The 24,943-nt window shown below is 54.9% G+C and overlaps 3 protein-coding genes across 3 annotated transcripts; all 3 read right to left on the bottom strand.

The window, feature by feature from the left end:
• Nucleotides 1-5,645: 5,645 nt before the first annotated feature.
• On the bottom strand, nucleotides 5,646-6,089 carry J7T55_006483 (uncharacterized protein; the record flags this gene model as incomplete). Its single annotated transcript, XM_053144802.1, has 1 exon — nucleotides 5,646-6,089. One exon carries the CDS (start codon nucleotides 6,087-6,089, stop codon nucleotides 5,646-5,648), a length of 444 nt encoding a protein of 147 aa, XP_053001248.1.
• A 10,516-nt stretch (nucleotides 6,090-16,605) lies between these two features.
• Nucleotides 16,606-19,212, bottom strand: J7T55_006482 (uncharacterized protein; the record flags this gene model as incomplete). Its single annotated transcript, XM_053144791.1, has 7 exons — nucleotides 16,606-16,806; nucleotides 16,962-17,420; nucleotides 17,571-17,647; nucleotides 17,727-18,206; nucleotides 18,347-18,366; nucleotides 18,783-18,867; nucleotides 18,984-19,212. 7 exons carry the CDS (start codon nucleotides 19,210-19,212, stop codon nucleotides 16,606-16,608), a joined length of 1,551 nt encoding a protein of 516 aa, XP_053001247.1.
• Nucleotides 19,213-20,689: 1,477 nt separating this feature from the next.
• On the bottom strand, nucleotides 20,690-24,268 carry J7T55_006481 (uncharacterized protein; the record flags this gene model as incomplete). The annotated part of the gene is made up of 7 exons (XM_053144779.1): nucleotides 20,690-20,933; nucleotides 20,983-22,252; nucleotides 22,302-23,780; nucleotides 23,843-23,914; nucleotides 23,971-24,043; nucleotides 24,105-24,134; nucleotides 24,236-24,268. 7 exons carry the CDS (start codon nucleotides 24,266-24,268, stop codon nucleotides 20,690-20,692), a joined length of 3,201 nt encoding a protein of 1,066 aa, XP_053001246.1.
• Between the last annotated feature and the right edge of the window lie 675 nt (nucleotides 24,269-24,943).

Here is a 24,943-nt window from a genome sequence, read left to right as displayed (position 1 = left end):
CTCTTGCTCGTCTTTCTATACTGCGACTCAACGACTGTTTCCCGAAGTTGCTGCTTCTTGACGCTTGATATGTGATCATGCTGTCTTGGAACACGTGCAACTCAACTTGCTGTTCAGGTCCATATGTACCGGACCCAATAAGCCACGTTCTCGGGCGGCTTTCAGTACCGCTACAATTCTCATCGCAACACCTCGGTCGGCAGGCATCAGGTAGGTAAAAGAACAGCAGAAGAGCTGTCTAGATCCAATATCGATTGCATCTTGTGGATGGGTCTCAGTCAAAATTACAACATTTGCTTGTAGCATTCAAAATATCTCATAAGGAGGTCGAGCAGCGAAGCCAAGTTAGTATCATATCTTGGGCCGAGTCTAATGCCCAGGAGGCCGTTTACGAACAACTGCAGTCCACCAGAGCCTGCAGTTTGCATATGGCGGTATGACGAGTACACTGGTTTATCGGCACATGCCTATGACCCCGTTTAGTGTCCATCAAATGGAGGCAAAACTGGCCATGCAAGTGTTGAGACTATTAACGTCGTCCGACAGTCGTGCATGATGTACGTTGTGAAGTGACCAACCACCGGTTGCAAGGGCCTCTCTCTCAACATCAGACAGTCTCAGAAGTCAGCCCAGCTGGCAAGACACAACGGCGTCAAATGGCCGAGCCTTGAAGCTTGTCAAGCACCACGACTGGCCTCTTGCTGGTCAACACTCGTCGACGCCTCACGACTTATGGAAGAGCTGATATTGCCCAACAAGCCCCGTCAACTGGAGACGCCCACGTGGAAACTGTCCACAAATGGGACCGCCGCACCCAACAAGTCCATGCCTACAACACGTCGCCATGTACGACGTCCAAGGCCTGCTCAAGGAATGGCCACTGGTAAACGACGAGTTGCGCCTGACCAGTCCATCCATTTTCACGACTTGACCCGCTTCCATGTCCCACGCACTGATCCGCGGTCATGCCCAAATTGGGGGGCCCTCGAGCGGCTCCCTAGCACCAGCCAAACGGAAGCCGCCAGCAAAGAGATGGGCGTGTCGGTCGCTGCAGCCGTGCCCAGCCGGTATCCACTCCTGTGCAGCCCTTTTCGCGAGGCTCGCCAATCTCGACGGCTTCCCGAGACCACTGCCCAAAGGTGGACGGGAAAGGGGAATTGCATCCTGCTCGCTGTCTGAGGCCAGACAGGCTTGTTGTTGTGCCTGACCTGGCGTTCGCTGGGCGCCACACCCCCTCCCCCGACCCCTGGCGTCGCCTTTTATTGGTATTAGACACTGTGCACCGTCGCACAGATCGAGATAGGGTTGCGCCTTGATTGCAAGAGGTTCTAGATCGCGTCGCACCCGCGCAACGACGGCCGACATCCAACGAAAGCTGTCTGGCTCGCTGACGCCGGCCCCCAAAATCTGCTAGGCCCGATCATTGTCTTGTCTGCCGTGCGAGGCTGGCGTGAGACTTCTTTCCAGGGTGCAGTAACGAGAGCAGGGGAGAGAGGTGCTTGCGAGCGCAACGGCGTGTGTCTATGAGGAGTAGGCAATCGAGACTTCACCCCGGCGCCAGCGATGCACAAACAACACAGAGGCAAAGACTTGATGCTTTGGTGGAGAAGGGTACCCATGGCACCCGTGAGAAGTCAAAGTTCGGTAAATGGAAAGGAGAGGTTTGAAAGCTGCAAGGGGGGGCCACCGGGAGCACCGAAGAGGCGTTCATCAACCGCCCCATCGAGGAGAATAGGCGAGCGCTCGCCTCTTCCCGCGAGCGACTACACCGCATTTGCCTTGCCCTGTCGCGCAATGGACCGCGTCTGAACACATGGTGGCTGACCGCACGTTTCCGCAGGCCGGGGATGACAAGTGGCTTTCCCAGGAGCGACCGTGGCGCTGACCTCACTCAACATCAAGCCCCCGGTCTTGGGCTCGTCCCCCCTCAGCGAGACACATGGGCCTTGCGTCTTTTGTCTCTGCTCTCCTGGGAGTATGAGACCCAGCCACGTCAACTGGCAAAAAATCTGCCGACTTGACAGGTACCCACACGCCCAGGGGGGAAACATGGGGAAGGTGGCTTTCGGCGCGTACACCCGCGGTGGAGCGAAGATGGGCCCATGCCCACTCGAGCAGCAACAGGCTCCAAGGACCTCCCGGTCGGGGAGAAAAACAAAAGAGTGGGAAACTGGGCTGACAATCCGGGAGCGGTCCCCACGGTACGGGGCGACGCTGGAGTCCGGCGACGTCCCCCCGGATTGCCTAGGGAGGCGTGGGTAGGTGCGAGACGGCGCTGACCCACCTCGTCGCAGGAAGACTGAAGACGAGAGTCATCAAGCGAGACTTTTTTTTCCCTCCAAGGGATGTGGGAAGAAAGTTTTCAGCCCGTGGTGGATCCGGTTCCTGCGCATTCGTACAAACCGGAAACGGGGCCGGGGCCTGTTGAATCGTGCCTGTCAAAGCTTCACTGTGGGTCGTCTTGTTTTGTCAACTATGGGCACTATACTGTACGGCAGGTATATTCGCCCACAGTGGGAAGTGGGAAAAAAAAAATACCATGTTGAAACACGTTTTATTGCTGGGAGTTGTTTACAACAGCGGGTGTCGCCTTAGCAGCCGTGGTCCAGCCCCGATCTCGATGTTGCAGACCTTGTCTTTAGTATACAGATCAGGGACATGGATCCTATTTGGAGGAAAACTGTGAAGTGTCAGGCTCAAAGGCCAGACAAGCGAGGCATCGTGTCATCAGAACGTCAAAGAGCATTCCATATTATGTAATTGGATTTTTGGTTGCAGGCACGCCCGCCTTCCTTGCACATAGCAGATATTAATATCTTGAAAGGATTCTTACCGACTGCAAGAGACGCCCCTACAGGTACGGGCGGTACGTACCGTACCGGACAGAATGAGCTCTAATACACCGACAATGCTGATGGAGACTGCTCAAGTGCCGCGAACCCTGATGAGCGATGCAATCCCAGCCCTGTCAGACTTTGTGTTTCGTTGAAGAACTCATCCACCAGCGTCCAGACCATACTCCAGGGCCTGTGGGTACTAATCTACTCCCGGAGCTCGTGTGGGTTCGACAGACACATGGTCTGCAGGTGCGAGAACGATGCTCGGGCTGTCGGGCTGACGGGCTGTCGCTCACCCTTTCCCCCATCTCAACCGTCGACGGAGCTTGGCGACAGTCACCATGGTGTGTGAGAGCTTAGCTAGCTTTGCCTCTCTCTTGCATGGGCCCTGGAGCTGTCTCCCCTGGTCGTCGTCCGGTCTAACACGGTACTATTGTTAGGTAGGTGTCCGTCACGACTGGCTGGCCCTGCAGACGGCGACCGGCCAGCCGAAAGGCCGAGATCTGGACCCAGCGCCAGTGAGAGATGGTGTCGAGGGGCCGATCCCACCCCGTCGTTACCAAAGGCGGCAGAACCCCTCGCTCTCGGACTCGAGGTCTGTGACTAACACAACGTGCCAGAACGGCGTCATTGTTTCCGCTAGGGAGTGACTCGCCCTGAAGCTACGCAGGGCCCGTCCAGAGCGCCTGCAGGGACCGGTTGGGGGGTGAGCCTTGTAGGCCGTCCCGACCTGACCCAAGTGACGGATTTATGGGGACGGGATCGACCATGTTGACGGGAGTGGGCACCACTGCGTAGCTTGCAGGTGTGAAACGGGAGTGAGTCTGTTGAAAGAAGCTCGACAGTCTAGGCTGCCTGTCCGGTAATAAGCTCTCGGCAGAGCTGGGAGCTTGGCCATTTGGAGGGATGGTTCCAGTATTTTCGCTTCTTTGCTCACTCTGTGTGACGCCCAGAAGGGCTGAGAGGAACAGCCCGGCACAGAAACAGACGCCAGGAACAGCCAGAAGCAGAGTAGTCAATCTCGCGATCCCCCTCCTTGGACGAGGCACGGCCGGCGGGCACCCATGTGATTGCCTATAGGAACACATAGTAGATGACGGCGTGTTTGGTCGTTGATTGGGTCTTTGTCTTCTTCCAACTTCCAGAGTTGTCGGAGGGCCATGCGATGGAACCAAACCTTGCTTGAGCTGGGCCAGCGCACACAGTAGAGTGCTGTTCCTGGTCAGCCTGTGTCTCAGACCCCAAATGGCGCAATGCATCACCGGGCCAGTGAGGCGCGCAGCCTGTACGTAATGATGCACGGGAAAAGCTGGACGGCGGAGGGGAAGCTCTGTCAGCCCAGGATTTCTGAAGAAAAGTCCTCTCGAGACTTGGCTTCCATCACAGAGGATGATGCCCGTCCACGGCGCAGGTGTTGTACTGTGCTATGCTGAGTGTTCCAAAAGGTTGAGCTCGGTGGCTGAGCATCCATGCGCTCACGTAACAAGTACCTCTACGGCTTCTCTCGCTGCAAGGATGTACTTCTGGAGCACCTCACGCCCGCGTTGCCGTCGTGGTGTACTCCCTCCAAAAGGCCGCCAAGGTTTGCATATGCTGCAGGCACAGTAAACGATAGAGCTGCCCAGAACCTTAGGCCGCTGGTTGACTGTACTCGCTAGCCATACTAGCTCAGCATTTGCACTGAAACAATAGGCCGCTGGTTTACATGTCCCTTAACTAGTAGGCGAGCGAGTCTTTGTGCGAGCAGTTGAACCAAGACGAAGTCAAATCCCAAAGTTTTGTCTGGTTCCACTTAGACAGAGCTAGTAGCCTGTACGTGTGACGAGGCTGCGAGAATGCAAGGGCAGGAAAAAGAAAGTGAACTCGAGCTAGTTTACCGAGTGAAAAAATGATGTGTAGTAAGCTTGTCCAAACGGGATTCGTACCCGGGCAAAAAGCAGAGGTAGAAAAAGGAAAAATCGTGGGTCGATGAATCACTTCATCGCACGTGGGGACGGACAGGACAAGACACCCAGCAGTCATCTTTTCCGTACTATAGGCTGTACACGTTGTGAAGTAAAGACGGTGGGAGGAATGATAAAGCTGTGGGTAAGGATATGGACACGGAAACGGCACTAGAGTCACAGTTGGAATGCGTCGACGTGGACTAAGCTGTGGGAAGCTGAAACTGATCTTATTGTAAGACAGTAAGCCATGTTGTTGGTGACTGCTAATCACTCTCGAGTGTTCAGTCAAACCATTCCCGTCAGCCCTGTGGACCAACAACTGGTGTCCCCGACACCTCTCAAGTTTCTCTCTACCCAGTGTAGACATTGAGGAGAACCCCTTCCATGACCCAGCGCAAGTCCCTTAGCGCCGGCCCGAATGATCCATTGCGACAACCTCCACGGTATTTGTCTCCCTCCAGTTGCTCAAAGAAATCCCAGCTTGTGCCTTGGTACAACAACAGTGTCATTGCTGGAACTCCAAGAGAAGACGCCCGATATCCTGCTGGACCAGACAAATAAAAGTAGTAAATAACCTGTCCCAACCCCTGTGTAAACCCATAACTTTTGTAGTAATGCTGTGCTCCGGTTGATGCTTTTTGTGGTACATAAATGACAGAAAGGCCAGAAGCCCGCCGATGATCGGAGGGCGACAAAAAAGATGAGACCACGCTCGACCGCCCGAAGTCATCGTTGAAGAGGTGATGCGTATTCCCGAGAAATTCCAAGGTCCGAAAATGTTTAAGTGGGGGTATCTAGGAAACGAAGTGGTGCCAAGGGATGGCATCATCCACAGTGGATTCCACCGAAGACTCATCAATGTTTAGTGCGACTGCCTCCGTGATGATCGTGCATTCTCGAAAGAGCTCGCGTAGGCGAGCAGCTCTTTCCTGGCCGCGTCTGATAGTTGCATGGCGGCTTCGGTGCTGGCAGAGGAGTTGCTCTTCATCGAACACAGGCTGGCGTGTGAGCTCGACGGTGACAGGACCCGCTGCGGTAAGGCTAGTGAGCCACGACGCTGTGAGGACTGGGCCGCTTGGTGACTGAAGTCACAAGCTGGTGTCAGATAGAGCTTGTTCACAGCCGTCGCTGGTTTTGAGTATGCCCACGGGTAGCTGGGACCGCTGAAGGCAGGGGAACTTGGCCCGGTGCTGGGGTTCGATGACTGCTCGTATTCTGCCAACCTGCAAGACTCAGAGCAGTACGTTGTGCTGTCTGTCTGCTTGTCGCAGGTGAGGCAGTAAGAGTGTGTCCAGTCGGAAGACATAGTGGAGTATTTGGAAGGTTGGTGGTCGTTGATGACGGTTGAAGTGGGCTCGCCGGTTGATGACGATCTGGCTGTTGGCGATGCTACAGGATCTCGAGTAGCTGGGATTCGTGTGGTTGTTGAGGCTGCTGGAGCTTGTTCAAAACTTGGTATTTCCTTCCAAGTCGACCTGTGTCTCTTTACAAGTTCTCACGGCGATGGCTTCGAATGATGGTATAGCTGGGTGACAGTGACGAGTCCGGCGAGCGAGAGTGCGAGATGGAATGCCTGGGATTGTTGTTGGTTGGTCGGTCTAGTAGAAGCCACGGTGTGTACAGGGAGACAGGGACAGAGTTGGAAATGTCAATAGAAAGGCGAAGATCGAATTGAAGTGAAGTTGTGGTGTGAGCAATCCTCTTGACGGGTGAAGCTTGGGAGGGGAGGAGCAGCTTTTCTACTCTTGACCCAGACACAGCCAAAACGACGAGTGCCCTGCCCGGTCTTGGGACTTCCCCAAGGCCTCATGGCCGGGGAGGCCTTGTTCTGCAAAAGCGACCATCCCACATTAGACCTAGCGCTAGCGCATCTGGGATCCTGGCCAGGGTGCAGGGGTGGAAGGGTACGTGTGTACATGCAGGCCTGCTGCACTGTGGTGGGTGTGGGTGGTGTGGTGTGTGGTGTGGTGTGGTGTGGGTGGGCAGAGGGCGTGTGATGTGTAGAGCAGAGACCAAAACAGACAGGGTGCCCGGGTGTCTCTGAAAAATTTTCAAGGCAGCCTAGACACCCACTGACACCACCCACGGGCAGCACGGGGGAGGAGGTGCAGAGGACAGGTGGGCTGCACATTCCTTGCCACCCGCCAGCTGAGCCTGCCTGCCTGCCTGACTGACTTGGCCAGCTGCATTATAGGGGTGGGCCTAGAGCTGAGGAGCCCACTGACCATGCCCAGGTGGACTCTTTTGTCTCCAACAACGCTCGCACCCACCCAAGCCCACAGCCCCCTGGTGCAGCAAAGTGCAGCAAAAGTGCAGCAGGCATACCTTACCCTGCACATTATAACCTGCTCATCATCAGGGTGCTGTGCAACGAGAACGAGGCAGTGGATATGGGGGGCGTGGCCACAACAAAGTGGAGTCGGCCGCGAGTGAAGCTCTTAGCTCTTTTGCTCTCTGCTCCTTGTCCTTTGCCCTTTGCGTGCTTTGCTGTTTCTGTTCTGTGCTGTGCTGTTACTGTTGATGTTGCCGTCGACGATGCTGGCCCTGGCCCTGGCCCTTGCCCTTGCCCTTGTCCTGCTGCATTGCGGGAGGTGGAGCCATCCGCACGCAACTGGGCATTAACATTAGATCACTAACATCCTGTGGACCTCACTGTGAAGATGAAGGTCGACTGACAGGCCGGCAGACAGACAGACCAACCGAACGGTTCCGTGCAAGTTGTGTGCTTGGCCGCACCGTCCACGTCCAGCGCTGGATGGTGGTCGATTGCTGGCTGGTTTGATTAACTTTGCCGCTCACGCAACCGACGTGTGAGGGAGTAACTCTCTCTCATTGAGCAGCTCCGGTTGGGGGTCTGGCCTGGCCCTTTTTGGCTTTTCAAATCTGGTTGCACAGTAGGACGGAATTAGGCACTCTGGCCTGCAGCAGCATGCTGCGACCTGGGCGTTGAGTTTTCGATGCAAAAGTAAAAGATAGTAAATGGTGGGGAATAAGCTCTCGCCAATTGTCTGCCGGTTCTCGCTCTCCCTCTCGACTCACCAGCCTCGGTGCTTCTGGGCAGTCCAAGCAATCCAGCAGTCTCTGCCCTGTATATCCTGGCCATGGTATCTGCAACAACAAAGAGAAACCTGGATTGCGGATGGATGAATAGGTGGGTGAATGGGTGGATGGACGGCTCCATTGCGACCAGTTTCAGCAGACCATCCCGTCTCCTACAATACAGTATGAGTTACGAGCAAACAAGCAAGATAATGCCTCGCCCATCTGGGACTTGTACTGTACTGTACAGTATCTGGGCGACCACGCAGTCGTCGTACGTGTAGTTATCTTGCCAGGGCTCTCGCTCAGAGATAAGATGTTGCGATCTGCAACCCCCAAAGGCTGGCTGTTGAAGGTTGAGACTGATGGGCAATGGCTAATCTTGACGGCACCGAACTTGGGCGTGGGGGTCGCGATGCATTTCCATCTTCAGTAGCCAGCCCCCGGGCCAGCGTTACTCTGGGAGTGGGCTCGGTCGCCCTCAAGGCAAATCCCGTCTCCCGTTTCCCCCTATCTTTGCAAGGTTGAGATGATCTCGAGAAGCTTCAAAGCACGAGCTCGACCCGCGGTTTCGGTAATAGCGCTCGTGCAATCCGTCGCCCGGATTGAGATAGAGAAATTGCTCAGTACAAAGGAGGGCACGGCGAGGCCAAGCTGTAAGCGCCGTCGAGGGCGCCAGGCCCAGATCAACCAAGCTCAGAGGTCAAGCGCGAGGAGAAATGAGCCTGGACCTGGACTTGGACCTGGACGGACGGTTGGATTGGATTGGACCTGGACGGTTGGACCTGGACCATCTGAGGGCCGTAGGCGCTCGTCGCACCTGCGCCCTCACCAGAAAATTGATGGATGGCCTGGGGGTCGCACGGTGCTGTAAACACGGCACTGGAAATGCCCGTACATTCAGTCAGTCCATCATGCGATTTTGCGCAGCTTGCCATGCTGCCCATGCAGCATTCCAGTGACGCGACTCTCCCCTCTTGGCTGCATGCCCTCTTTCATCATCGCCATAACCACCACATATATCTGGGCGCCGTCGGCGGCAGCCACGTTGCACAGCGGCCATGTTGACACATCACGGCCGTGGGCTATCAAACTTAATCGTTTTGGATTTCGCCTCCATGATGGCCGTCGTCTCAGAGCAGTGCAACCTGGCGTCCATTTCCGTCCGGCCTGGTCGTTCACGCTCTGGGATCGGCGGCGTGCCCATATCTCTCCCACCTCTCCCCAGCACCCAGTGCAACCTGGTGCATCTAAGAGCGGCGCTACTGTCCTGCATAGCTCTGCAGAGCCCGTGATGGCTGCCACCTTTTCCCCCTTCCCCCCATCCCCTCACACCCTCCATCAAGGCACATGCAGGACAAGCCACGACGCTGCAAGCGGCATGGATCGTGGAGATCTTGCGCAGGTGACCCAATGGCCGATGACCAGCCCGGAGGCGAGCCCTTGGACTGCCTGCCGCCCACCTCGTCCCCTCTTTTCGCAGCCAAGCAGAGGAAACCATCGCTATCAACGTGGGCAATTCCCTGGGCGCTATGCCTTGACTGGTCACATATGCATGAGCTCTTGCGGAGCCTGCAGCGGGCTTGTTACAAACTGGCTTGGGGTTTGGGATCCTGCATGACGGCAACTACTGCTCCAGAGTCTGTCTTTCCAACAACCTTGGTTATCAAACCAGCCTGCCCAACTAATCATCTTTGAGCTCCATCGACCCGTTTCGTCCAGCGACAGACCAGCTCCTGGGGCCACTATCGGCTGCCTGTGGCCTGACGTTGGCCTCCGAGGTTCTCCTGTGTTCTCCTACAGTAGAGAATTCATTTCCATTTGTACGTGAATGGTGATTGGTCTGACGCCCTCACTGAGCCGCCGACTTTCTAAATGCTTGATTTCGAGCCCTTCCACCGTCGTGGACAGGGCCATTGTCTTTGGGACGTTGGGCGCACGATCTCCATCGGACTCAGCTTGGTTTTGGCTCAGCCAGACCTGCACTTGGCATATTGGCCGAATTTATGAACAGAAACAGTCGTAAGACTGTGAGCGGGTACTATTGTGTAATCACGGCCAATGGCGCGGCAAGGCTGATTGACGTTCGGTCCTCTCACGACTATCATTACCAGAATGACGAGATCGTCGCCACGAGGCTGCCAGTATCGCCCACCCATCACCACATAGAGCACAGTAGCCCGCTACACAGTTCAAGGTCAAGTAAAGCAGTGACTGACTGAATCGAGAGCCGCGCTAGACGTGGCCAATCGTTCGTCCCTAATACCTTTACGACGCTCGCACGCATGATGCACTGCGAGAACGACTTGGTCAGTAAGGGTGTGGATTGCACACCATCCACACACACAAAGACGTCAAGTTCCACCTCCACACTTTTCTCGGGATGAGGTGCGGAGATTAGTGGATCTCCCGCCGAGTACTCCGTCACGAAAGTACCAGAGTGGGCCTATGAACGACGACATCAATCACCGGACTAGCCAAGCGATTCGTGCACGACAGTGGGGTGCGGCCTTGAGCATCTTTAATTGGTTGGTCTGCCTCCTCGCAGCTCGGGTTGGCTATCTCGGCTCCAGGAACCAGGGTTCACAATATGCTGCCGACTTCAGGTTTCAAGCTGGAACTCGCGTCGCTTTGGGCCCATCGTCTTTTCATTGCCATTCCTCTCTTTCTGCCATACCACATCGTGATTTCGATTCCGGCACATGACGAGTTGATGGTGTGTACCCGTGTCCCACGATTGGCAGCCCGATGAGTCGCCAAGGATGGCTTTACTGTCACAATCTATGCTCTATCGCACCTCTGCCGTCACGGTCCGTACTGCAGCGTTCTAACGGTAGCCGTGTGTATGGGGACATGCAGCCGCCTACGCATAGGCGTGGCTAGGAGGGGGTAAGCTGGAATGCCTATACACGTACTACACTGACGACGAGAGCACCATTACTGCGTCATAGCATGCATAGCACTAAGACGTCAAGCATAACTACACGAGTGCTCCGGACCTCCACGGCTGCGTGCACCCAAATCCACCTTTAGGTACCGAGGAATGCATGCTTGGTCTCAACCCCCACGGGACCTGGTGGGTCGGTTGTTTCGTACACAATATACAGGTCACTCGATTGCTTCATGGCATCATCTGGCCAAGCCCCCGTTTCAACCCCGCCATGGAAGGCGCCGTGAGCGTGTGTTAGATCGTCACGGTCACTTTCTAGCATCGTGACATGCTTTCAGCACAGTGTCACTCGGCAGCCTTGCGGGGAAGGATGCAATGCAGAACACAATGCGGCACTTTGCTTTACTACCGGACATCCACACCGGACAGACAACTAAGCTGGTGCAAGATTGCCTATATACCTTGTCTGAATAGGCATTCGCTGCCCCTAGCATTGAACGAGGTTGCGAGTACAACGTGATCGTGATTGGCCTTTCAGAAGTATGCTACGTACGAACTAGTGCTCAGCGCCAGAAGGCGGCAAGCTGGGTGTCCGGGCAGAGTTGACCACAACTGCCGCAGCAACACTTGAGAAGTATCTCTGGTTCCTCTCACTGAATCTGGGTTCGATCAGCGATGAATCAATGGCCCAGGTGGACCATTCGACTCGGAGAATTTCGACACTGCATCCGGCTGGCCGACAGGCGACCCGAGATTCAAAGTAAAGAACGGGGCGCGCACCGGACTCAAGATTGCTCTTATTGATCCCGCCTGTCAACCTACTTGTCACATCTCATGAGTGTGTGAAATGGGTTGACACACGCGGCAGTGTCGACTCACAACGACTCAGCCTGTTTTTCACGCCAGTCACGCAGCAGGAAATGGTCTCGCACATCCGGACACGGAAGACTCAAGGTGTCCTTGTGCATGCCCCTATTGCCCAGCCAGCCGGCCTGTGAGTCCCACTCACGGATAATGAGAGTCATCTGTCAGGCTGCCCAGGGAGAGTCGATTGAAATCTCCACGGCGGAACACCGAAAGATTCAATTTGCCACCTTTGAATGGCACGCCTGAGGTGATAATGGACGCTGGGCCCCCCTCCTGCCCCTTGCAGTCGCCTGCAAGCATGCCTATTCCCCGAACCAATTTCACCAGCTGCCCGGTTCTGATGGGGGCATGTTGTTTCCATTTGAGTACGCCGACCGGGGAATTCTACTGTCATGTAGTGTCACAAAACACGGAAAGGCCCGCCTCGCACAAACAGCTCGGTGTGTTTCTAAGGTGACTCGTTTGCAGGGCTCGACTGGCTCTGCATTCTGGAGCTCAGCGTCGCCTTAGCTGCTCGTCGGCCGCCTGCCAATCCTGATGATAAGATATTTGATTCCCGGCCCTATATCGACGAAGCCAAGTCGAAGATTTTTTACGGACCTTTCTTTGGCGTTCCGTGGTGGGACGTGAGTCAGCGAACAAGGGCAAAGGGAGCGGCTTCCACAGTGTAAATCAGCTTTATTTTTGGCAGGGCTAGAGGCGTTGATCCAGGCGATCCATCTCGGCAAGGCCCTGTCAACCGAGATTTGGTGGGGAGATGGGCTAGGAGAGAACAGGCAGTGATCAGATGGATGGATTTCGATCGCTTCGTTTTTCCTGCGCGTGCTTGCAGAGCTGCATTCTCCACGTGTAGCTGTCAACAGCGAAAGCAGCCACAATGGCGGCCTACTAGCAGCACTGATTTTCAGCTCCACAGTCGCTTGCTGACGCACTACGCCTTATCAAGGGCGAAAAAATCCGGAACAGCTAACGCTGTTGGGCTCTCTGTGGGATGACGAGCGTCCTCGGCTTAGCAACAACAAGAAGCTCGCAAAGGCATTGCTCCAGGTTGGGTCTCTTTTTGTGCGGCCTTTGAAAGGAAACGAACTATTCAGCACTGGGGAGTCCTTGAATAGAAGACCAGAAGCCATCCGCCGGACAGGGATGCAGCCGGGGTGTCAGAAGGACTGATTGGTTCTTGCGCTAGATTCCGTCCTGTCAAGACTACTAAGCGCGGGCGGATGATCAACGCCATATCGGACATATTATTGATCGCCCACTGCTCCAGAGGACGGATATGAGTTCCTTTCCGAGCTCGACGGCGCCGGGGCGACATACTTGCCTCGCGAATCCTGCGCAGCTTGAGCAGCACAAACTGACTCATCATCGTGGCATTCAAGGTGAAAGCGGCACGGGTGTACCCTTCTCATTCATCGCCGACGACGGGCTCCGGAGTGTTCGCTCTGGGGTTTGTCCAACGCCGTGTATGCTCAAAAATACCCCAGCCTTCTTCGTGCAACCCCCACGCGGATCGTCTTCATCCGCGAAGAGGCACAAGATGAGGCCTCTTCGCGGAAGATGCTTGAAAAGTATGGTTATGCTAGTGCTGACCGTTGAGTGTGTCGAGCTTCGGGCACTATGAAAAATTCTGATGCCGTGCCACAGCCTCAGCATTGGGCCCGAAGATACTCTTCGAGTACCGGTGGCCGGGGCGCGACCATGCTCCCTTACTTACAGGGCCACAAGGCTGGTAGGCTGGGTACCTTCGGCCCTCGAGGGATTGGTTTCAGGGCTCGGAGGATTGAAATGGCTGAAGGAGTCAGCGATTGAGGCTGAACATGCCAGTGCGAGAAAACTCTTCAATTCCTGCAGTCGGACCTGAGATCGGGCAACAACACCAATGCAAAACACACACGCCCCCGGTGTCGATGGCACAGAGGCCTCGTTGTTTTGTTGGCTACGGCAGGAGGATGAGACCCCTTGTCCCTTCAATTCCAGAGGCGCTGCAAGTGCAACCGCCATGAACAACATCACTGGCCTTCGCAGCTACCGATGTCGACATGTCGTTTTCCCCCCGCATTTCCGCCAGGGGGAAGAAGCAATGAAAGGAAAGCGGCGCACTCACGGTTCACTGATGGGGTGTGAGGTGCAGCAACACCCTCTCTGGTTGAACCACATCACATCACATACATTCGCCAGCAAGCTTTTGGAATGTTGGAATCGCCTCATTCGCTGCCAGCAACCAACTAAATAGTCGCCCACAGCAGGGTTTCTAATAGTGCCTGCCCAGCAATGGAGCGGCCCTCGTTACGAGACAACATTCCCAGTACCACGCTCTTGGGACCATCGGCATGGGTAAAAGGACACCATCTACGCCAATATGGGCTGAGCTCCAGGCATCCCGTCACTGAAAAGTCTCTGGCGACTAAACAGCACTTAGGATTCGTGTTGCGGGACCAACGACTGCATATGTTCCAGCCGTAGACCCCACCTGGTCTCCACCATCGAAGGGCCACTACATACACGAATAGGTCGAGCACGTCGAAATAGCAACGACAAGGCACCAAAAAGAGCCTAATGATGCTAGGACGCGGCTCAGTCTTGTGGGGCCATATTATCTGACATGTCGTGGCTGCAGCGTTCAGCCGGCGAGTACCACAGGCATATTCTAAATGACACAAGGCTGATGCTCCACTCGCCAGACGGCACGGGAAGCAGACGCCCTACTTTGTACAGAGACAGTGTCATCTTTTCAACTGGTTTCCAATTCTACCTGTGCCGGCCTGCCTGGGAGGTGGGATAGCCAAACTTTCCCGGGAGACAGTAAAAGGTGTACCACATTCCTTTTCAGGTCAAAACATGTCGCTTGGTCGCTTGCCTGGCTGGTCGCCTGCCATCTGGCGAACCAGTCCCTGCCCCCTTCCGTCGCCAACCATCGTTGGAGCTGGGCTTGGCCGTATCCTTCGCCTACATGACATTACCGCTGTCAGAACCAACAGGCTGCGTGGCGACCTAAAGATTATCCACTTTCAGATCGTCTCAATCGGGTCTGATGCATCGAGAGGGGCACCTATGCGAATCCGAGTCGACATCAGCGGCCAGAATCACATAGTAGCATTCTCCAGCTGGATCCTTCAATGAAGAGGAGTGTCAAGCCGCCGCTAATAAGCTATGCCGGCAACCTCCACCCATTACAGGGCCCTGGCATTGAGGCCGTCCACCCATTGGCACATCATTACGGCCACCTCCAAGCTACCTTCAGCTTACAAGTGTAGCAACCTTCATGCGGGCTACGGCGCTCTCGTCACAGCCCTTAATCTGTGCACGCCACGTTGGCTTGGTGTTTGTCCCAAGAGTCTGGAGCTGTCCGCAACCACCGACGCCATGCATCGCCTTGCCTGCCTAGAACCGTGGGCTAGTGGTGTCTGATATATGATATCGGGGCCTCCTCCATGGGGCGCCGCCGCCACAAGTGAAGCTGCTTTATTCCAGTGGGGGCTAGCTTTTGGCAATGAGCGCCATTGGGTGTTCTCATGATGCACCCGTGGTTTGCCACGAGCTCTGCCTGCCCCCAGTCGACCCGCATTAGTAGCCAGCCAGCCAGCCAGCCAGCCAGGTGAAGTCTCTGGCCCCCTTGGGGATGTGAAGAAGAATACACCTCGTCAGACTTGGTTCTCAGCCTGAATCTAGGCCTTACTTCTTCGAATCTGAGGCCCCTCCGATGAGCTGCCGCTTCGGCTATTCTTTCTGTGTCTGCTCCCTCGGCTGCCATCGGACGCACTCGAGTTCGTTCCCGGCCTGCTGAGGCCAGGGACGGAGGGCGAATGCGCCCTGTTGGACTAGCGGCACAGCAGCTAATGCATCAACCTGTACATGAGCGCTTTAACCCGTCGGCCGATCAACCCCGACCTTACGCACAAGCCGTTGTCAACTTGCTGCGCTTCGGTTCCAACTGACTGCACGATGATGTGGCTCTTACTATTCATACGTGGTGCCTGAGTGCCTCCTGACGTTTTACCCTGACGTTTACTAGTTGACATGTCTAGGTGGTTACTCTAAGGTTTATGCATGGTCAGCTAAGTCAGGTTCCATCCAAGCTGGTTCGCCCATGGAAAGCGGGAGAGGCCAACGAGAGACATTAAGATGTTGACAGCTGCTGCCGTCTGACGGCAGCATCTTCAAACATCATGCTGTGCAACACATCTCGGTAAAGGTGGCTGGAATGCGAAACGCCCACTGGAGCGGCTCTTCTAGTCGGAGGGCATATTGATAATCCTATATGCCGACAGGCTAGCCACCTGGAGGGCTCTCCCTGAATTGTGCAATGAAGATGATGTTAGGCGAAATGGGAGAAGAAACGCTGCTCGTCCGCCTGCAATCTGCTGCCTCGCCCGGGACAACTGGTGAGCATAGTGCCGGCTTTCCCTTTCCAGCAAGACCTGCATTTTCGAGTCACTGGGTACACTATCCGTGTAACATCGCTCGGTGAATGTGCAATCCTCAGGAGGTGACAGCTCAACTGTCACAAAAGCTGGCTGGGGCGGGCCCTGCGCCTGCGCACAGCGTGCTCGAGGGTGCACGCAGCCGCTCTCCGGTCAGATGACCGCTCACCATTCACTCGTTTCTCAGGGGAGTCTCGGGAGCATCAATTTCTCATTGAACAATTGGTTTCTTTACTATAGCGGCGTCGGTCATGTGGCCGCGCAATATGCTCGATGCCCCCGGCAGCGGCCTGCGAAACCGAGGTGCGCGATTCCCCGGACGAAGCACAGAACTCGCACAGGGCTTTTGTCATGTTCCACAGCATTAGGCCCGTTCCCCCCTCTCTCTCTCCTCCTTGCACGAGAGTTGCCCTCCCACAGCAACAAAGAGAGTGAGTCTAGGCCACTCGGGAGCCTCCGGGGCAACGAGAAAGCCCGCAAGGGAAAGCCGCACGCCCGGCTTCAGTCACGCCACCACCACATTATCGACTCACTCCCATGCGGACAGGATCGTCGCCCGCCGCGCACGCCTCCCTGTGCGCGTAGGAGGTGCCCCGATGGTCGTTCTAGGACGGTAAAGACACCCTGAAGACCAGTGCCTGGTTGTCCAGGTTGAAGCCGCTATTGTCAGCGTATTGATACTGCCCAAAGTTCAGGTAGCCATCCTGGGTGATGAAATCGTTGTCGCTGAGGCTGATCACGAAGTAGTCCTCCCCGGGATTCTCAGGGTCAACCGGTGCCAGTGCTATAGACTCCCACTTCTCATTCTACGGCGGCCATGAAGTCAGCCATCTCTGGGTCTTGCCGTTGTAGAATTTGTTGCACCAAACGGGGGATCGCCGGTGGCGAGACAACAACGTCTAGGAGCGTGGTACGCATAACTGCCTTCGTGGCACATACGCTTGAGGGATTTTCCACTTACAAGCAGCCCACTATCCTGATCGCCACCGTTGTGGGCGCCGAATTTGCCCAGCTCGCTGTTCACGTTGAAGTCCAGGAAGGAGCAATACGTGGCCGGGCTGATCGCCTTGTCCAGGACACCCTTGGCGCTTGCGACCGCACAGGTTTCGCAGTCGTACTCACTGCCCCTGATATCCGTGGCGTTCGCAACGTCGAATACGTCGATGTGTCGATACACGGACAGCGACTCGTCTTGGCCGTGGCCGAAGCCGCTGTCTCTCGCCAGGACCAGAAACTGGCCGTTGGGAAGCGCGTGCAGCTCGGACTGCGCAGCAACCTTGGGGTTCTTCGAGGCTTTTGCAGTGTAGTCGTTGTATAGAGGGAGAGGCACAACGTGCTCAGAGAGGTAGACTGGAGCCAATCTATCCGAGACGTCGTAGGTGAGGAAGCGAGTGTATCGCTCGGTTTGGGAGGTTAGTCCCTATCAGCAATGGTTAGCTCCCGGATTGATATTTCGGCCTGTACCCTTGCCAGTCTATGTAGGCTTCGAGTTTCCGCGAGTGCAAAACCCCTTCCCTCTCTCGCGAGTCCTGAGTCCTACTAGTGGATTTCCCTCAGGCAATAAACTTACACCTTCCTGGTTGGTCGCGGCCTGCAATAGGAGGTAGAGCGTCTTGCCGTCAGCAGATGCGGACAGCCCTTCAAAGCCTGTATGCCATGTGAGCATGAGCACTGTGATATCCTTGACTCTCTACCTTCGGACTTGCCAGGGCTAGATAACACTGACCATGATTGTTGTTCCTCCCGGTGGGATTGTCTGCGGGTGACACGTCGTCTCCAGAGCCATCGTCCACATACGCACGCGGCGAGTCGGCCGAGAAGGAGTCAGAGCCGTTCCTCTTCGGTATGATGGCCTCTGGAGGCCGGATGGCCGAGATGATCGTCCCGTTGGAGTCAAAAAGCCAGACGTATGGACCATACTCGTCGCCGACCCAAAAGCTCCCGTCATCGTTGATCACCAAGCCCTCGCTGTCCACAGCGATGTGCTTGGAGGTGCTGCCGTTGGTGGTATCAGCCCCGAAGCCGTCGCCGGTATATGTTGCGGCGGGTAGCAGTTGAAATCCTTCGTATTCTAGGCCGCCTGATCCGTCTGCATCTAGGCCGGTTGTTGGCTGCCCGTCGGGCCCGCTGAAGAGTATCGTGTCGACGTACTCAAACTCGAGGTTGGGCGATGCTGGGCTGTCGGCGGTGGCATTGGGTTGTGGGACTAGAGTAAGGTGGAATTTGTGAACTCGATTGATGAAGTCTTTGCCACGAACTGATCAGTATTTTGTAGCCATGATAGAGCATTTCACCGCTGTGATGATGAATCTATTCATGCGGAGATACGGCAATAGGTCAACATACTGAGTGTGCCCTGCGTGTTCCTACCAATGAAGTCAGCATCTCATTCTTACTATATATACTAGTGTTTTGGAACGACGCGAGCGAATACACCGAATATGAGCGCCTTTGAGCCATGGTCGGGCATGTCATTTCTGATCTCATGGTAGTGATCGTAGCATATCGAGACGAATTTCAGCCAACGATCCTTCCTTCACACCCAAATATCATAGCTCTATGCACGATGAGAAATGAATAGGCAAGCCCTCGTTGATAGCATCTTGCTGGCTACCACATTGCAGTCCAAATGAGGGCTACCCATAGTGTCAAGTGCAAGACACACACTCAAGGATCTCTGATATCTGGATCTGGAATTCGGGGCTAGCACTTGCTATCCCTTGAGCTCAGATATCGAGTCTTCACCCCTGAAAGAGACCATCACAACAAGAGATTCACTCACCAACCCCTATCGGGCAAAGCCCACAACAATCCCTCATAACTCAGACCATCCTCGCTCTTCTTCCAAGAGCTTTGATCCAAGGCGACTGCGTCAAGTCAGTATATTTGTTCCGCTCCCTTTCCCTTTCCCTTTCCTCTTTCCAATACAGAACGAGGAGCCCTGATCTCTCTGACCCGCTGCGCCGCATGAGAACCAACTTACTCGCGCTGCCGATGCCTCCGATAGTGTCACCAAATTTGTCCCTCGCATTACCGGGGATGAGACCGTAGCCCGCGAGCTCGTTGTAAGAGTACTGCTTCCCGTTGCACGTCGTGCTGTTCACGGCCGTCCCGCTGGAGCTTCTGCGCCTCAGACCGGCGGCGTGGCCCACGACGGGGTAGACTGCCGCGGCAGCAACGGCCAACAGGGTGAGCTGGGCTGGGGATATCATGGCTGGTGATGACGAGGAAGATACTGGCCTGGTTAGACCATAGTAGTGCAAAAAGCGGTACGGTAGTATTTATTGTAGAGGCGGAATTAGACGGCCTTGGATATCTGTCTCAATGGGACAGCCCATCTCGCTCGCCAGGGTTCTCTCACGATGGCGAGCAAATGAGGAGGTGGAGTTCACAGTTTAATACCCGGACACGACCTCGGGAGCAGCCGACATGATGTTGCTACCTTGCGCATGTCCAATAAAGCCTGTTCATCGCTTCGTTGCCACCCTTCCCCGGTCGGCGCTCTCGAAGGATCAACCATCTACACGCGGCAGGACGGGTCCGGGCAGACATCGGTCTGCCGAAAGGAGAAACGCAGCAACAAGCCTAGGTGCCCAAGTGCAGTTAGCACCTGGCAGGGGAACAAGAACATTGACGCCCAGTGGCGATGTCGCACACCACGAGATGGGATGAGCTCGCTGGGGAGGGCAGCAGCCCGCGGACGCAGGACATCGTACCCCTGACGGGCGGCAGCCCGGCAGACTCGGCACACGCACGCTGGGGGTCGCCATTGGACCAAGGCTGCGAGTGCTCGAGATGACCCCAACGTCGAACATGCTCTGCTCGGTCAAACCACCTGCGTTAGTCGGTTAGTCCAACCCATGCTTGAGGAGCGTTGCAGGCGTTTGCAGAGCGAGGAGGGTTCTGCATCTGCAGATCTTCGTTGCAACGCTGGCACGTTGAACGTTTAAGACGTCCCATTCGCTAATTGTTGCATGGCCAAATATCAACAGCGCCGACCAACGGCCGTGGTGAGCACGTGGGCAGTTACTGTTTTGCTGTTTTGGCCGTGTGCATGAACCTCCCTGCACACGCAGGCTAACGACCTGCTCTACAAAGGCAGCTTTACAGGTTAGGAGCATGGGAGATCACCTTCAGCGACGAGCACTTCTTGAGGACCTTTGGTGTCTGTCTACTCTGGATTAGTTAGCTAAGTCGAGCAAAACCCATGATTCATCGACATGTGTGCCCGTCAGGTCTGCCATGGCTGTCGTCGACCGACTAGCTGAACCCATTCCTCCCGGCCGACCAGAGCCCCTCTCATTCCTTCTGACCCTCGAGGTTGCCGCTTTCTTCCCGCGAATTTCACCTGTTGCTTCTAGACGAGTCAGCGAGAAGGCTGTGTCTTCTCCTCCCATGATCTCTCGTGTGTCTGCTCTGGCCCCAACCAGCTTCGCGCTGGTTCTTCCTCTATGTGGTATCATACAAAATGGAATAGGGAATGTGTGTTCTCGGGTGCATCCGCGGCTGTAGATCACCCCCTGCCCCCTTTTCCCGCCCATCCTGTCCCTTCTCAACGTCCTATTTTTTTGTTCAGAGACCGTACAAATCCCAGCCGTCAAGACCGTCTGATGGATCACCTTGCCGATTCGACTCTTCGGTGCCCGCGACGTTTGGCGGTGCAAACTCATTGCGGAATTCTTCGCGAAGTCACAGCTCGTCATCATCGTTCTCCAGTTCCGACGGCTTCATGAGACCGCCGACCTTCGACCTGCGGTCCAGGTCTGCTTGTTGCTTGGCAGCATCTTCTTTCTCCTTCTCCACTTGATACAGCTCGGCATTGTCACCAGCATACTCCTTCATAGAAATGAGGAAATCACGTAGGTGAAGTCGGAACTTGTCATACTGCGTGTTGAGTGTGAACAGCCCCTCAACAAAGGCTGTAATTTGTGGTCTGCTACTATGTTAGTGGATGCTATTGACAGAGACATGATGGCACTTACGCTTGGAGGTTGTTGAAGGCATTTGCCAACAAGGTCGCCACAAAATTGCCCAGGAACTCGCGGTTCGTGGTACCTGCCTGGGCCATCTCCGGCTGATAGATAGGACCTTGGATCTTCGAAGCAGTTCCATCAGCTGGCTGTACGAAGTAGAACATGCGCATAAGCAGCATCGACTGCGTCTTGAACCCGGCCTTGTGATCCTGATCCGTGACTACAAAAAAGACATCCTGCAGGATCGGTGTGAAGAACTGGTTGAAAAAAGCGTTCGACGTCTGAACATCAGTCTTCTCAGCAATATTGTTGATCAGCTCGAGGCACATGTTAAGGCCTGCAGCTTCAACGTCGCGGTTGTCGTGCTTGCTAGCCCACATGCAAGAGTCGATCACAAACTTGAATTGTCGGTTGTCCAACTTCAGCAGAGCAGGGAAACAGTTCAGGTTGATGGCCCTCAGCAGGTTGAAGAATTCGACCCTGTGCTCTGGGAACTCGGAGAAATCCTTGTTGATCATCTCCAGCGTGCATTCGAACACGTTCTCCATAATGATCGGTACTTGATCCTCCATGAGAGCGGACAATTTCGAAATGACAGCCGTCATGGCCCTCAAAACCTCCGCATCGCGAGCGCCAGGCACATTACGGTTGTAGTCGACAAGGACACAGTCGAGCAGAGGTGGGACCATCTGGGTTCGCACGGCTGCGTGGTCTTCGGCCTTATCCACGTACGTCTCGATCAACTTCAGAATCTCCTTCTTGATTGTGCGCAACCCCCGGACCTTCGGCATCTTGGTGGCAATTTCACCTTCCTTTGCGACGGATTCAGAGATCAGCTGGCTTGTAGCCCTGTACATCTGCAGCATGTCGTGGTAAATGCGGCCAATTTGCGGGTAGAAGTACGACCCGACAGATGAGCAAGCCGACACGTTGGTCTTCATGATGTTTCCGATGATCTTGATAGTATCGGCGTCTTGCAGAATTGCTGGGTTGACGGTCGCCTGCTTGATGATCTCGTCCCAAGCAGCATTGGGGTGTTGCATGAGCTCCGCCAATAGTCGCTCCTGCTGGTTGCGGTTGCCCTGGGCGGCCACCATATAGCCGCATGCCTCGTAGAAAGTATGCACTTGCTGGGGCGTGAGATCGGCCGTAATCTTAGGTAGGTTCCTCACAATCTCCTCAATGAAGGGCTCGTGTTCACTAGGCTGGAGGGCAACGAAATGACGCTTGCAAGACTTGGCTATCTTGATGAACGTATCACACGCCATATCCTGAACACCTGAAAGAATGTCAGCAGCGACTTGCAATAGCGATAGGGAATAACTTACCTTCATGAGACTCATGCATGAACTCGAACAATTTGTTCACGACCGTCTTCAGGAATTTCCAGTGAGCCTTCAAGAAGCGAGGGTATTGGCCGACAATATACATAATATTGGATGCAACCACGGCCTTGTTGTCTTTACCGCGCTTCATTTCCGTGAGCCCAAGCAGGTCTTTGATCACGGTGACCAGGAAGCGCTTCTCCGTTTCTTCGTTCATGGCCAACGAGATTGATCCGATGGCCCAGCACAGAACGTTGCAGTTGTGCCAGGACCATTCAGAGCCGTCGACCTGCTTGGCGAGCTTATCTGTCATGATTTGCTCTGTGTCGACGACGTCCAGGTGGGTGAGGTAGACGAGACACTCGCGAATGGTCTTGTATAGCTGCACGGTGTCACTTTCCTTCACAAATTCTCGAACGATCTCGCCTTCGTCGTTCTCGACAATCAAAACCTCCTCGGGGCGAACCATCTTCTCGATCATGACGACTCGAAGGTTGGACAAGACCTCTTGGTATTTGTGCTTCCGCAAGGGGTAGTTGTTCAGAAGCGCGGGATTCGGTGCGCCACCTGACATGGCTCCCATAGCCATGAGGGGGTTGTCGCCTATGGGAAGGGACTGCATTTCTTCGTAGAGCTCTTGGACCAACTTGAGCCAGTAGTCCAGGCAAATCTTGAAGATCTCTCGGTCGTCAATCTGAGAAATGCGAATCAGGTAGTAGTGTGCGTGAGAGAGGTAGTCGCGGTTCGGCAGATTCTCAATCAAATTCAGGTGCATGGAGAAGAAGTTGGTCAAGAACAGAGCCAGATTCTGTACGAATTGCTGGTCTCTGGAGTTGCTCTGTGGATATGTCGTCTTGAGGTCCATCTGGATAGGTATAATGGTCGATATCGTGGTAAGCACCTCAGTAAACATCTTCACGAGCTGCTCGTCATAGTTGTTGCCCGCCGGCCCCGCTGTCTGGAGGCCACCGATCTCTGTCAAGCATTGAAGCGTGACATTGCGGAACTCAGGCACCTCCAAGAAACGAGTCCGCAACAGCGAGATCAACGGCGTTTCAAAGATATACCCGAGGGGGATCCAGTTGCAGAATCGAAGCAGCGTCTCGAGCGTCGCCAGTACCAAGCTCGGTTGGGTTGCCGTGTTAAGGATTTCCTGGCAAAGCTGGAAGATCTGTGAGAACTCGTTGCACATGGTCGTCTTCAGACTCCGGGTCTTGGTGGAGGTCATTTGCTCGGCGGAGTAGTCGAAGACCTCTTCGGACAAAAGTCGAAGGATGATCATATTGTTCTCGCAGACTGACAGGCTCGAATGACAGGCTTGTATGATCTCGTTGATGAAGGTCGGCCAATTGTGAGGCCACTCCTGCTTCAGGACAGAGATGAGGACGAGGTTGAGCTTATTGAGCAGGGTTCGTTGGGATCGCAAGGACTCCTCGGTGCTAGAGCATTGCAGGATGAAGGAGACGATGAAGTTACGGATGCCTGCACCATAGTCAGCAGGCCGGACAGCACAGCACAAGGTTTATGTGCTCAGCGTTGCGTACCTTGGCATTGCTCCCTCGGAAGAACCCTCCATCTCGTTGAGATAACGTTGTCAAGAACCTGCAACGCCAGGTCTTTGCGACTTGTTAGCCCCAGCTCGGCATGTTTGCTTTTGCTTCCATATACGCACACTTTGTTTGTGGATAGTTCGCCTTGGACAGGATGTCGTCCACCATAAGCCATGCGTCAGGATCCTCCTTGAACTGTAGCCATAGCCAGTCAGTGAATGTCGATTTCGAGATGCGGCGCGTCGGTGTGGCTTACCTGGTTCAGAGCGGCCTGGGCGGCTTTTTGCTGTGGAGGAGGGTATGGTCAGTAGGGTTCAACTGCAGAAGCTGGGCAAAGGGTGAAGAGGGCGCTACCTGTTCGCCTCGCCCCTCGTAAAAACTACGGACGAGAGCGTCGAGCTCTTCGATAGATATCGCCATGGCAGGCAGCAAGGTTGGGTTGTGTGCAGTCTAGCAGAGGCGGCGGTATTTGTCGAAGGGTGGGACAAGAGGACAACAGGCACAAAAGATGCTCGCAAAAAAGGAAAACGAGGTCTTTGCCCTTGGGTATGGCTGTTCACTGGTGTGGTGGGAGGGACGTTGCGAGACCGCAAAAGAATGTCGGCTGAGGAGAGGCAAGTCAAGTCAAGAGAGGTAGGTGGTGGGTAAGCCTTGAGCTTTTGGACGGCAGACAAGAGGCTGCGGCCAGGCCAACCCACTTGCGCTCGCTCGCGCTACCCCGCCCGGAATTTTGCAGGGGGGTCAGGTACAGCACCACACGTCACTGACAGCCTGACAGCTCGCGTCTCTCTGCGCATCAGCACCCTAAAAAAAGCGCGTCGTTTCAAGACCTCAACTTCAACAGATACAATTCGTAGATAAGTAACTGTGGGGCTGGTCCCATTGACTGAGCATGGTCTGGTTTCGGAGACTGCCTGGTGGTGGGAAGACTGTGCTCTCTCACATCGAACAGAGCCTTTTTTTCACATTTGTAAAGAGACGGGGGGGGGGGGGGGTTGATGCTCAGTGTGTATCCCCATCAGGAGGTGTTTACTAATTATCGGAGGAACATAGAAGATCCTCCCAGGGCTCACCCAGAAGCGTCAACAGTTCCAT

This window comes from Diaporthe amygdali, assembly GCF_026229845.1.
Source record: "Diaporthe amygdali strain CAA958 chromosome Unknown NODE_1_length_4327563_cov_65_473760, whole genome shotgun sequence".
In the NCBI taxonomy this organism is placed as follows: Eukaryota; Fungi; Ascomycota; class Sordariomycetes; order Diaporthales; family Diaporthaceae; genus Diaporthe; species Diaporthe amygdali.
This window is presented reverse-complemented; position numbering and strand designations above follow the sequence as displayed.